The 14521-nt window shown below is 42.1% G+C and overlaps 1 protein-coding gene across 1 annotated transcript in view; it reads right to left on the minus strand.

The window, feature by feature from the left end:
- The window catches only part of SNTB1 (syntrophin beta 1), a 112451-nt gene that overhangs the window by 40929 nt on the left and 57001 nt on the right, over nt 1-14521 (minus strand). Inside the window, exon 3 of the mRNA XM_027726947.2 lies at nt 290-497. Within this exon, the coding sequence (XP_027582748.1) occupies nt 290-497 (208 nt within the window). The remainder of the gene's footprint in view (nt 1-289; nt 498-14521) is intronic.

Raw genomic sequence — 14521 nt, forward strand, 5'->3', positions numbered from 1 at the left:
TGATTCATGTCCCATACTTGAACTTGACATGACACTTTCTGCTCTCCTGGGAAAGTCACTGCTAATTGGCATACAGAAGCAAAGACTATGGGGACCTCCTAGTTTTCTATTTGTTTGGGTTTTTTTAAAGCACAAAAACTGGCATGTTAAGAAAAGAAAGGTCTTTAAGGAATGCTAAATCAAACCCAAGAATCTCATTTAGTCTCTCCACTTCCAGACACGTCTGAATTCAGGAACAGAGTGCAAGAGACAGAGAGCTTAGAAAAGAAAATAAGAATATTTTCATTACCTTTTCTGCAAGCCAGCCTAGATGCCTAATCTCTCGACTTCCAGCAATCCCTGTTTTACCCAGTTGGTCTCTGACCTCTGCAATCACCCTGGGGATGAGCTCATTGACACTGGAGTGGATGGCATTGAACCAGGCCTGGGCTGTCGCTGAATCCTTACTCCTGAGCACCACGGTGTGCTTGGCATCAGGTGAATGAACTTCAATAATTCTAGAAAAATGGGGGGAAAACCATTATATTCGTTCATACAGCGTTAGGCAGCTAAATTTATTACCTCGCTTAGTGATATCAATGAGCTAAAAAGAACGATACTAATATTGAGACCTAGACTAAAAACTTACCTTTACAACACCTGAATACACCTTCAGGTGTATCATCTTAATGGAAGCCAGGTCTGTAGTGGTATTATGATAAAATCCTTGAGAAGGGGATTTGCCAATGCTGATGCAACCCCATACACAGCATGTCAATAGGAGTTTCAAATATGTAGGTAAGAGCAACATTCACTCACATGACAGCCACCCAGAAATGCATGGAAGATGACTGGGGAGAAGCCAGGGATAAGTGGCTACCTTCTTTAGCTGGCCATCATGGCACAATTAGACTTTTTCATTTTGTTTACTTTACACCTACAGAGATAAATGAAAACCATTCCTCCTCCCAAGCACAGACATTCTCTTAGGATTGCACTGTAGTTTCAGTGACACCACTGTGCATTAGCCAGAGGCTCCTGCAACTGGCCTTCTCCAGGAGTTACCAGCATCCTCAGTGCTCCATTTAGATCCTGCTAACAGTGGCTGCAAGAAAGTGCTAACCACAACCATATGACTGCTGCTGGCAGGCATTTTTTGCAGATTTTCAAACTCCCGTGGAAAGAGATGAGTTTTTTTCAAAAAAACTATGCCTACTAGACCATCCTGTGGGTTTCCACCCCACCACCGTGGCTTGAAATGCACAAACAAACACAGTTTTCAGGAAAATGAATCCTGTTCGTTGTGGTTATGGGACATGTCCCAACACCTTTGCTAACGACAACAACAAAAATGCTTTGACAGGCAGCTGCAGCTATTTCAGTTTTGTTCTCAGTGAAGTTATTAGTTATTAGTAGGGCTTTGTGTGCTCTTTACAGCTTTGTGGGCCATTTTTACTTGAACATTTGTTAAATAACCCACAAAGTAATAGTCTTGTTTATCTTTATGTGGCAATTATAAAACCAAGCTCTGGTCATTGCCCATCACTCAACTCTGTATCACATTTGTGCATTTTCATTATAAAGGTACAGTGACTGCCCCTGAATGTTACCCTCACAGATTCGACCTGGGATCTGAGCCTAAGCACATACTTCTGTCCTGAGTATGGCTGCCCAATCTCTGGGACACACAATGACTCCTTTCTGCAGCAGAAAATTAATTAGTTCAGTGGAATTTATTCAGGTTGAGGTTCAAACCAGTACTGTAATGCAAATATTTGTTATGCAATTACAAAATCCTGCAATTTGGAGCTTAACTAACAATTAAAAGGTTTTAATTAATTGGTTAAACCAGAGCAGAATGCAGAACAGAGGGTGACTATCTGCATAGCTCTCTGGGGCTCAGAGAGCAAGGATCACTGGTTTCATGTTTGTCCATTTTGGGAAGGGGAGGTCTCCATGTAGACACTGTTCTAAAGATAGAAAAGGTCATGATTTTCCAAACTCAGCAGCTGAACTGTTCAGGGTCCTAAATCACTGGATAGCTTAAAAAGCGGGCTGATTTTTCAGAAAGCACTAAGCCAGCACAGTAATGCATGTTTCCTCAGTAAAGCTGCTGCAGCTCAGCACTGTCTGAAAATAAAGGTTCTTATTTAGCTGCTCCAGGATGCACCAAACATTCAACTTCAGGTACCAAAAGTAAAATTCCCTGTCAGATGATGCCAGTCTGGTGAATAAGAAAACTATGTTTATAGATAGGCATGCTCCCAATCACACTCTCACTTTTTCTAACTGGGAGAAAAAGTAATCTCCCTGATGGTTATGATTTAGCCGCTTGTGTTCACTGATTATTACGGTCATGCACAGCTATCACAACTTGGTCTGTCTTCCTATCAGAAACACTGCTCTCTTTGCCATCCGAACTGGAGTTTCAGGTTGTTCTTGTAGGCAGCCATCAATGAAAACAAACTTATGCAGGCTTGGATTTTCAAAGTACATTGTGGTAATCAGTGAAATGTTGCTTATTATCTACAGAGCACTTTTTGGCAGGAGATCTTACAGCATTTTACAAATGAGGTCAGTGACAGCATCCCCATTTCACCACCAAAAAAAGCAGAAAAGTGAAGAACCCAGACAAGGCCAGGAGCAGCAATGAGGATTTTCAGCACTCTGTCTCCCATTTTAATATTTCTTTTAGAAACAAAAATTATTTGAACATTACCGGGACATTCGTTGAACCAGCATTGTGCTGGTTTTGAAAGATGTTAATGCACCATATGGATGGTGCAAAACAATGCTCTTTACAAAGCCTGTGGTTTCTATATGGGAACTGCCACCTACAAAGTCACTGCACATCAAGCAGTAAACAAAGTGCTGAACACAGACTATAAAGAGTCAGAAGAATGTGCTGCTCTTTCAGTTGCAAAGGAGCAGCAGCAAACTTGTGTGATTTCTTTATAAGTTAGAACTGTAGCAGGATTTGGTTTAAAAATAAATTATCTAGATCTGAAAGAGCTTTCAAATGGCAACTGCTTACCTCCAATTTGTAAATTATTCCTTAAAGCAAGTGGATTAACATACAAACAACTATTTTGCTACTTGGGCCTTCATCGAAGTGTATTTCCCTTGATGGTGACTATTTAAGTATTTGTACAATACTTGCAACAATGAACATTTAGACAGCTGTTAACAATTCTGTTTCAGGGTTCTAAACCATGCATATTCTAATATCTACATGTTCAAATGTGATATCAAAGTATATATTCTAGTATACATATGCATACACACCTACTGAGCCATGCTCGAAAAAAAACTCTTAAAATGGAGCTGTTTTGGGGAATGCTTGTCAGTCATCAAAGTTTGCTGGTGATACACTAACAACTGCAGAAAGTCCACCTTGTTCCCTGAGCTGAGTAACAGGATGACTGGACTATACATGTTACACTTCTCAAAAGTTAGTTCAAAACACGAATAAATGCTGCTTTGACAGCTCTGAAACTGCATCTTTTATTCATGGCACTTGCCCAGTCCCAGAAATACATCTGCAAGCATCACTCCTGTGCAAGCTGCTAGGTAGGGCACCTTTTATTTACACACACCTTAAGGATGACAGTCTAAATCCTCAACTGCCTGATCACTAGAAAACTTTTGGAAACCGAGCTTGCAGATTTCCACTGAAGACCCAGGACTCCTGTCTCCACAGTCAACTGGGATGGAGATACTAAAAGAAACTTAAAATCTTCCCAGAAACCCATGGGCTCTGACAGCAATCAGATGCTGAAAGTGCTGTGTCCCTATAAACTCTTCCCTTTTCTGCCTTTCAGCCTACGCTGCTTTGATTCACCAGACCATTTGGATGATGCTTTCTGTATAACAGCTGACTGATGGCATTTCCATACTTTTTGAAAAGCAAAAAAATACCAGTGACCTGAGTAAACTGCAAGACTAAAGCACTTAAACATTTCCAGCAGTCCAGCCATTGTAGTTTTGATTTGTTCCCTGGCTAAACTGACCACCGCTTACTGACTTCTGTTTATCTGCAGTTCAGTGATAAAGTTCCCTTAATTCCCCACTGAATTGAAATATTTAGGGCAATGCCACAGCTGTGTTTATTCTCACACTCCACCACAGTTATGTAAATACTGCATATGGAGCTGTTTCTGATAAAGCCCATACCAACCCAAAGGAATTATATGTTAGCTCTAGATGACTGCCAAGATGCGCGGCATCTCTCCAGCTTGGCAATGCATATGAATGATATCACATTTTCTCAGAGATCATTTGGCAAACCTTATAATAAAAGAGTAATTTTCTCTCTCCTTCTCAAAGAGTCTCACTGAGCCAAGGAGTGTTTCCAGCATCCCCTTCTCCACCTGCAAAATACGGAGGTGACACAAAACCCAGTGCCTCCAAATGCTCTAACCTGGCACGTAACAGGAAAACTCCATCCCTCGCTTCATCATCCAGACTTTTTACTTTAAAGAGGATCAGAAAAAGCTGAAAGCAAACGTTTGATAGGCCATACTCATTCCCCATTTGATAAGGCCTCTTTCTGTAGGAGTGTTCATTATTTAAGAAATAACTTTTATCAAAACTCTTGAAAGCATTTCTCCCACCAGCACTGGCTCAGCACCAAATCAGGCACTGAGTTACACTTCATGCCTGTTCCCGGGTCAGATTATGCATTGAGTGACTGATTAAAGTGTGGAGTAAATCCCTTGAAGTTAATGATAAGCTGGAGCCAGAGTTATTCGAGTCCATCACGCTACTTTGATTTTGCACTGGCATAGCCAGGAATAAAACAGTCTGTCAGTGACTCTGTAAACTTAAAAATGAATCAAAGGCCAAACTGCTCACTCCATCTCCTGCATCATTGTCTGCACATGAAACCACGGTAAGGAATTTTATTTTTGAGTGTACAACAGTAGGAGCCTTTCCAGGAAAAAGGCAGACTTAGAGGAACACAATCTGATTTATATTTAAATAGTTGTAAGTTTTGTTATTAAATAAATTTTAAAAAACTGTTAAGGTTCTTTAGAATTCCACATGCAGTATCAGGAGATGAACCAGGAACAAAATATATTAAAATTAAGAAATGAATACTTTGGGTTTAGTCTGCAAGGAAAATATTCCAGAGAGGTTGTTAGGCTCACAATGAATTTCCCAGCATACTCTGAAGAAGCATCTTCCTATGATTAACCTAAATGGAGGTGAAAACAATTTTACTAAGCGACCCTTATTTGGTGATCAAGTGGAATTTTTCTATGTGAAAGTTCCTGGGTCCCCTCGCTGTCACAGGGGCATTTGCTGTATTAATAGTTACTTGATGACTTTCAACTTACAGTGCTAAAAGTATGTAGATACTTGTTCCTTGAGAGCTGGACTAGAGGGATGTCCAACTAGAGGGTGTATATATCAGTACTGAGCTGTCACAGTTGATTTCATTTCTATTTGCCACCAGTTGGGCTTTATTAAAAGGCATATCAGCAGACTTGTGCCACATGCAAGTAAAGAAAGGCTTTGTTTCTGTAATGGACTTGCTCACACCACGGTGTGCTGATGCCGACCGACCGGCAGAGCACATCACACGCTGCCTTCTCCACCCAAAACAAGTACAAAAGGAATTGAATAGTATATTAAAGGAATTAAATGTATACATATGTTAAGGAGTAGGACTCTTAGCCCACATTGCCTAAAAGACCTCTTATCTTTTACTTTCTTGAATTTTTCTTTTATGGTCTGATTGTAATAGTGCTGAGAATTGGTAACCTGGGAATACACAGTCCAGTCTTCTTCACAGTGGATTCAGCACCAAACAATGGCAAAAGTGCTGTTTCAAGGAGCAGTTGGGGTCAGTTATTTGAGGAGAAAAAACCCCCACCAACAGCATTGTTTCATAGGCATGGCAGGAATTTGATTTAACCTTTAGAAGATTCTGTCTGAAAATTTAAGGCCAGAAGATGGTGTGGTCAACACACTGACCACAGCTTCCTGAAGTAGCTGTTTTATCTGAAGCAAAGTCAATCTCAAAGCATCTTCTGCAGCAAAGTAAACCTTCTGCAGCTGGAACTGCATCTGGGCTAAGCAAAGAGCACCTGACAGCAGCTGGTAATAGTGGCAAATGACCCCTTCAAATTGAGATGAGGGTGGAGGGTCTCATGCTGCTGAATAAATAAGAGATCGTGGTCTTGGAGAAGAACTAGATGTCTTCTGACAAGGAACGCCACTGTTCCTGTTAGGCAGTGCTGTTAGTAGGACCCAGGGGAAAGAACAGGACAGATCCACAAGCCTGGGTGAAAACTGATATGAAAACAGGAAAAATGAGTAGGGCTGCTGATAGATCAGCTCTGACTTGTGGATGAATTGTCACAGGAGAAAGTCCTGCTGGAAGAGAGAAAGAGCCCATCCACCTTATCTAGAAGGACGTCTCAATGTCTCATTATTTTAAATACCTACTTTTTGGCTTCCATGATCAAGAATCCCAGGAATCACTGCTTAGTTACCAAGTGAAGCAAAACAGAAGCCAGACAACCAAGACAACAAAGCCACAAATTCACTCGGGATCAGTTACTGGCCTCTGAGTGTTGTGGGAAGAAGCACCACCTGAAGATACTGGCAGCTTCCTTGGGGACTTTCTCTACTGGCAGTGAACTCATCTTCCCATCGAACAGACTCAGGGATTGATGGAAAAGCTGTACATAAGTGATGAGAAGAAGTAACAAACTCATCTTCCCATCGAACAGACTCAGGGATTGATGGAAAAGCTGTACATAAGTGATGAGAAGAAGTAACAACTTCACCACAACTCCTACTACAGTAAAACAGGAATTTCCATCAGCAGAAACGGATGTGCAAGAAAGCTAGAAGAGAATGCAGGGTACTAAAATGGCAATGTATCCGCAACCTAAGCACTAAAGATCACCCTCAGCATCTACCAACACTGAGCTGGGGCACCTATGGTGGCAACCCACCACCCAAGGCTCATGCTGAGGATGTAATTTGCTGCCATACCAGTGACTACACAATGTGCAGGAGGGAGCAGCTTTAAATACACCAGCTGAAATTCCTGCTCCTTAATTAATGGCAGGTCAGGCCAGATCAGAGCTGTAAGACTGAAATCCAATTTGCAGACCCGCTGATAAGCAAGGGAAAGCCCAGCACTGAGCACAGGACAACAGCTGGGCAGGACAAAGGGTCTGAGGTTGTCACTATCTCCAAGTCATAATACGAAGATTCTGGGGACTGGGAGTATGGCAGGAAACTAAAACTCTTGCATCTCAACTTACTTTGTTTGGAAGATCTCAGGGGTCTTAAAACTGCTCTTCAGCATTATTTAGCAGCAACGTGGATGTCAGCACTTACATAGCTTTACAAACAGACACACACAAAAACGCGATGAACTATTTGTTCTCTTCTGTCCTGCCCTGCAGCACTCACACTGCTCTTGGGGAAGGGAGAAAGCCCCCTGTCATTATGTCAGGGGAAAAGATGGGACTTTTTTTTTTCTCCTTCAAGAAAATGAGACAAAATTAATTCCAGATTCACCAGGACCTGCACAAATTGAAGATCAGTCACAACATGCTGTAACTATCCAATTCTACACTGGTATCCCAAACATCCTTCAGGAAAACTCAGCAGTTTCCACTGTATCTCCAAATACTGGCACATTCCCCCAGCAATACACTTCTCAAACCGTTGCCCAGAGAGTACAGCAGTCTTGAGGACATTAGAAAGCTATTTTAACATGATTTAACAGAACAAGGATTACACTCAAAGTAAAAAAAAAAAAAAAAGTAAGGAACATCTAAAGTTCAACCTAGTTTGTTAATGTATTTGTGTATATGCTGGATATCCTGGAGGCTGTTCTGTGGAAAATTGCCTTTAGATTGTCTGGTGGATTTTTTTCCTTCTTCCAAAAAGAAGGGAAAAAAAAGCTGGTGATCTGAACTCAGAAGAGGCAAAACCACTCCTCTCTATGGAAGAGATAATCCTACAGAGGTGTCTGATCTCAGTGGCCTTTCAAAAAAATAGACAAAATAGATAAAAATAGGTATGACCCAGAGTAAAACCAATGACCTGTTTGACTGCTGGGAAGGTTCACAAATGATGGAAAACAACTATTCCTAATAACGGGAAAAAAAAGATCACCATTTCTGCCTATAGAGGCTTCAGAGCTCCAGCTCCTACAGGTTTGGAAAACTGCCCCCTTAACAAGCTAGATGACTGCAGCTTCCAAAATGCACCAGCAATCACAGAGCTGCCCAAAAAGCAGCTGATGTAGATGACAGAGGACCGTTAGACACCCAATTATCGAACCATTAATTATTAATTCTAGCAGCTAATGATTTGCCTCAAAATTCTGTTATAAGAGAAAAAATAAAATCTTAGAGGTCTCACATCTGACAAACCTAGCCCTAAATGCATTGACCCTGGCTACCAAGGAGGGTCCCACAGCCATGAAACATATCAAGGAGGAAGAGAAGGCCTTCCCCATGGCCTATCCCACAACTCCACTCTTGTTCCTCACACCCCAACTTCTTCCCTTCTCCTACCCTCAGGGTATTGAAGGGGACACGGCAAATGCCTTTTTAGCTAAATTGCCTAATGTCTCTCAGCTTGAAAGAGAGAACAGTAGATAAATCTCAAGTGCCACCTACTTGTTCATCTCTTCCAATAAGGAGCGGATTTTGTGAGCAGATTAGCTGTTACAGTACTATAAACAAGAACACAAGAGACATCCAACTTCACACAAAAGGTGGATTTGGATCCAATATAGTAAAATAGTTGGGAGCTAAGGTTATAAACCCATGTTCATCTTGACCTTAAATTCACAAGCCTCTGTGGGCAAGGATGTATAAGGTATCACAGTGTCCTTCTCAAACAGACTGTGCACACTGCGACAGCACAGAACAACAGGGTGGTTTAATGATGAGGGGCGAGTCAACCAGAGTTTCACCCTGGTTATTGTCATTTTTGTTCTTTTCTGGATTTGAATTACACTCTTTCAAGTTGCTTTATTTTACTGTTGGATTGCTGATACAGTAATCTAAATAGATAACAAACACAGCCCACCAGGGGAAAAAAAAAGTAACAAAAATTCCTGATATAAATCAGGACTTTGACTCTAGCAGGCTCAATAACTTCTTCAAAGGACTTATTGATATTCAAATAGTAAAACATGTCTGTACCAATAACGATAATTAAGTGCCTTTCATCCAAGGATCTCAAGCTTGTAGCTCACAACAACACTGTGAATTAAGTACGGTCTCTCCACTTCACAGAGGTTTTGTCTACAGCCAGAGAGCAGCTCAATAACAACATAAGGAGCAATTCCTTGAGGAGGTGTGGAGGGGGATTTTTTAATACTAGTAATGCACCCATTATATATCTTTACCTTTGCTCTATCCCATGCATTCCTAAGTCCTTTATCTTTCCGTCGCCCATATACAACACACAGTAACAGAAAAAAGACCCACGAGGAAAAGGAAATTTTCACCTCCCCAGGAAGCCCTACAGAGCTGCTGATGTCCACCCAGGACTGACGCAGCTCCAGCATACTTCAGCAGTGCCAGCACAGTGATGGAAGCAGTTCATCATCTCCTCAATCCTGGGTCCAGGTCTCAGCCTTTACCCAACACCTAACCCCATCTGTGCTTGCTACTGCCAGTGTCATTGACTGTGCCCAGTGTTATCAAACTACCTCTTAAGAGGCAGAAAACAAGATAAATGTGATCTATGCTCTCCAAGAGCAGCTGTAAATCATTCTGGTACTATGGTCACTTTGTGGCAGTGCTCTGCCCTCTGCGAGCCCCATACACACATGACTCAGGGGAACCATTTCCCCAACAGCAAAGAAAAACCCAGGCTGCAAAGCTGCACACCTAAACCACACAGCTCTTTGAGGAGAATCCAGCATCTGCTTTGTGCACCAGTGGCTGCTCATACCTGGCAGCATCAACGTACGGTCCTGTTTACTAAGCAGGAAACAGGCAGGGTGGAGGCATAAGCGAGACCATGTTTTCATTTAGACATCTAGATTCTTTTCCACTTGCCTCCCTGCCCCCTCAGTTGCCCTTAACTTATACAGGTAGGAACGTGAAGAGATACAGGAGCTCCTCGGTCTTTCATCCCCTCATAGAATAGAAAAGAATCAGAACAGAACAGAATAGTTCAGTTGCAAGGAACCTACAGTGATCACCTAGTCCATCACCCTGATCAGTTCAGGGCTCATCAAAAGTTTAAGCCTCTTATTAAGAGCACTGTCTAAATGCCTCTTAAACACTGACAGGCTTGGGGCATCAACCACCTCTCTAGGAAGCTTGTTCCGAGGTTTGGCCACTGTCTCAGTTCAGAAATGCTTCCTAATGTCCAGTTTGAACATTTCAAGTCTTGTAATCCTTTTAAAGAAAATTAGCTGTACTTTGTCTCAGTAGTGAAACTGGGAGTGTTGGCAGGTCCTGAACTATGTGTGGTCATGTTTTGTAGAGTTTTACTGAAAAGGCATGGAGTTTCTACTAGTACTCCAGACATCACCTCTATAAACACATACTGAGCCTCACAGATAAAAATGCACCAGAAAAAGATTCAGGAAGTCAATTTTTGAACACTGCTGTCCTGAACTAGCGTCCTGAACTAGATCCTTGACTTTTACTTCAAGATGTTTTCTTTTTATTGCATCTTTACAATCTTCTGGTAACTTCTTACATTTGTTGTGAGCATTCATGACTTAAGCTTTTTGATGCAAGGACTTGTTTCTACTAAGTCATATTAAATCTGTTTGAAACTCAGTTTTTGCCCTGAAAAAGAAGCTTAACTTTTGTTTTCACATCTTATTGTAACAAAAGTAAATACATGCAAATTCACCAGAATTTTTTTCTATTTAAGATTTTGAAATGCCATTTCAGAATCACACAGGGCTATTTCATGCTTGCATAAATTACATGCTTATACACCAATTACATTTCAAAATGTTAAATCTCACTGACCCTGTTACTGTGCATTACTGACATGTTACTGAATAAAGTAAAAAATATTTTTATAAAAGAATGCGTGCAAAAGGAATCATTTTTGGGGAGCGACAGCTTTGCAATAAATCTTGCAAATACTTCTTTCAGTGAATCAGTATTTCCTGATGCAAAAACAAAAAATAAAATAATGAAGCTGCTTAACTCTATTGCTGCCTTTGGAGTAAATAGGTCTCAGTCTGTCCTGTCCTGCACCTCCCCGTTGTCTTGGGAAGCTCAGGTAATGCCCAGACACAGCTCTGTGTGCAGAGCCCAGAATGAATGGATACTAGGCAGTTCCTCAGGCACCTTGTAGTCAGTTGTCCCTGGCTGAATATCAGGCACCCACCAAAGCTGCTCTATCACTCCCCTCCACCCGTGGACAGAGGAGAGAAAATATAACAAAGGGTTCATGGGTTGAGATAAGGACCAGGAGTGATCACTCATTGAATACTGTCAAGGACAAAAGAGACTTGAACTTGGAGATATTAATCAAATTTATTACTAACAAAATCAGAGCAGGATAATGAAAAGTAAAATAAATCTTAAAACCATCTTCCCGCCACCAGTCCCTTCTTCCTGAGCTCTACCTCCTTTCCCTCAGCAGTGCAGGGAGATAGGGAGTGGGGGTTATGGTCAGGTCACCACATGTTGTTTCCCCTGCTCCCCTCCCATGGGAGACAGTTCTCCATGAACTTCTCCAGTGTGAGTCCATCCCATGGGCAACAGTTCTTCATCAATTGCTGATCAGTCTGCCATGGAATGCAGTCCTTCAGGCACAGGCTGCTCCAATGTGGGTCCCCTACAGGGTCGCAAGTCCTACCAGAAAACCTGCTCCAGAGTGGGCTTCTCTCTCCATGGATCCACAGGTCCCTGCCAGGAGCCTGCTCCCTCATGGGTTTCCATGGGTTCACAGACCTCTCTAAGGCATCCACCTACTCTGGCGTTGGTTCCTCCACGGGCTGCAAGTGGATCTCTGCACCCCCATGGACCTCTATGGGCTGCAGGGGCACTCCTGCCTCATCATGGTCTTCACAACAGGCTGCAGGGGAATCTCAGCTCTGGCACTTGGAACACCTCCTGCCCTTCCTTCTTCACTGACCTTAGTGGCTGCAGAGTTGTTTTTCTCACAGATTCTCACTCTGTTCCTCTCTGACTGCAATTATTTCTGTGCAGTAACTTTTTTCCCCCTTCTTAAACATGTTATCACAGAGGTGTTACTATCATTCCTGACTGGCTTGGCTTTGGCCAGGGATGGGTCCATCCTGGAGTTGTCTGTCATTGGCTCTGTCAGACATGGGGGAAGCTTCCAGCAGCTTCTCACAGAAACCAACCCTGTAGCTGCCCCGCTACCAGAACCTGGCCATGCAAACTCAACACACCTATAGAACACACCTGCTCAATTTTACCTTCTGATTGTAATTCTCAGTTCAACCCTGAAATGCACACCAGATAAGGAAAGTTCCGTATCTGTTTCTCCATGTGTCCTTGGTGAGAAGTTTATGAGCTGTAGCCGTACTTGCTATGGTACTGCTACTGTGTGCAGCTGACAGCTGGCACCACACTGCTGGGAATCTGTCTTGGCCCATTTTAACTTGCTTCCAGACCAAAGCAAACCTTTCCCATTGGAGGGCCAAATCCAGCCAATGAATAACTCAGTCATTAAGACTGGACCCTGGCAAAGTTGCCTGTAAGGATCACACTGCTCTGGACTCCTGACACTGGAAAAACATGATGTGTGCACATTAAGTGCTGACAAGATCAGGCCCACACATCCTGGGTTTAGCTGAAAGAAGTGTAAGCAGGATTTTAGGGTGACTTCAAAAGCAGACAAGAAAATCTTTTCAGTCCACAAAGTATGGTCTCATTCCTTCAGGGAATGTCATGTCTCCCGTGCCATGTACTGTATTATGTCCCAAGACTTTAAAAGCACCAATAGAAAAAATTTCACCTCAGAGACCTATTTTTTTTTCTCCTATTCCTTAATATCATCACCAGAAATTGATGAAAAGCTTTCTACACTGCAGTAAGATTTACTGCTTATTGGTATTACTACCTATGACCATTCCCACATGTCCCTTCATTGGGAGGGGATGCTCCTCTGTGAGGCCTGACATTAACCTTTATTGCTGCCGCCAAAGAAGTCATTTATTAGTGAAAACACAGGTAAACAACTGATTTTAGCAATTATTTTAAGCATTTTTTTCTAGCCTAAAATATAACAATGGGCCCTGCATCTAGAGGAGAATGACACAGATGGCACTAAGCAGCTCTGAATCTTTTCTCCTGATGCCATGTCTATATTATTAAAAAAAATTCCTACACATTAAGTATGGCATTAATTTGTATTAAGGATCTTCTCCTTGTTATCTTACCGTTTTTTTAATCAGGTGACACAGAAGGACAATTCCCTACCTCCTCCAGAGTGAACCCACAGGTAGCGTAGCAGACGGAGACATCTGAGAACCTCTGGCTCTAAAAGCACCAAACTTCACTCCTACTCCAACATAACAAGTTGACCAAACCAGCTGAGATTAGGCACAGACCTAAGAATCTCTTAACCAGCGTGAGTCTTCCAGGAGAAGAAGAAATTCTATGCAGTGCTACCAGCTCTAATGGCAAAAACAATTCTCCTCCATGCCCATTAAACTCACATTTCACTGCAGCTTTCTAAGAATTGGAGATAATTCTCTGCCAACAAGCAAATATTTCCTTTTAGGTCTTTTAATATATGTATCTTCTCATGCTGAACATCCAACCAGTCCAGGCTGGTTCCACAATGCTGCTATGACATTATCCTCAGCCTGCACTGAAGAAATAGCTGCATTGGAAAACTCAGGCATTTCATGCCCATGTTTGTTCTTGGATGAAAATTAGCTCAGCTATAATCCAAAGGAGCCCTTCTATGGCCAGCATATGTTTTCGCAGTCTGCCAGCAGTGCTCTCCTAAAGTCATCCAGCAAAGTGACACCATCAGTTATAAAATCTATGTGTGTCAGGTCACTGGGTTATGAAACAGAAGCGTTGTAAGCACGTAAGAACATGGTTTGGGCTCCGCTGTGAATGAAGATAAAATTATTTTTATGGAATCAGATTACTGTCTTGGGATGCATTCCAGTGGGAAGGGATTGCTGCATTGTAGTAGCATTTCTCCTGGGAAATACGAGTTCCAGTACTCAGAATTGTTAAAAAACCCTGAAACTGGTAAAGATAGTAATTGATGAGGTGCTGCTACTACACTACAGCTACCACAGTGGTGAGGTAATGTGGGCTTTGATGGAAAAATCCAGCTTAGACCACACTGTGCTGGACCATAGTAACAATCAGAAGTCTATCTTTCCACAGGAAATTACAGCAACACAAAATGAAAACCATGATAACAAGCAAAATGACTCTCCCACACATTACTTCCTAGTAACACCTAAGAACACACACATTTGTAGCATGCTTCAAAAAAGTTAGCTCCATTGCAGAAGTAGCATGAACAATAAGTGTGTGTCCCTCTGAGTCAGCCCTCCTGGTCCCCAAACCAAACCGAGGAT

This window comes from Pipra filicauda, unplaced genomic scaffold (assembly GCF_003945595.2).
Source record: "Pipra filicauda isolate LSUMZ 115617 unplaced genomic scaffold, ASM394559v2 scaffold25_size4600443_pilon, whole genome shotgun sequence".
NCBI classification, from domain to species: domain Eukaryota; kingdom Metazoa; phylum Chordata; class Aves; order Passeriformes; family Pipridae; genus Pipra; species Pipra filicauda.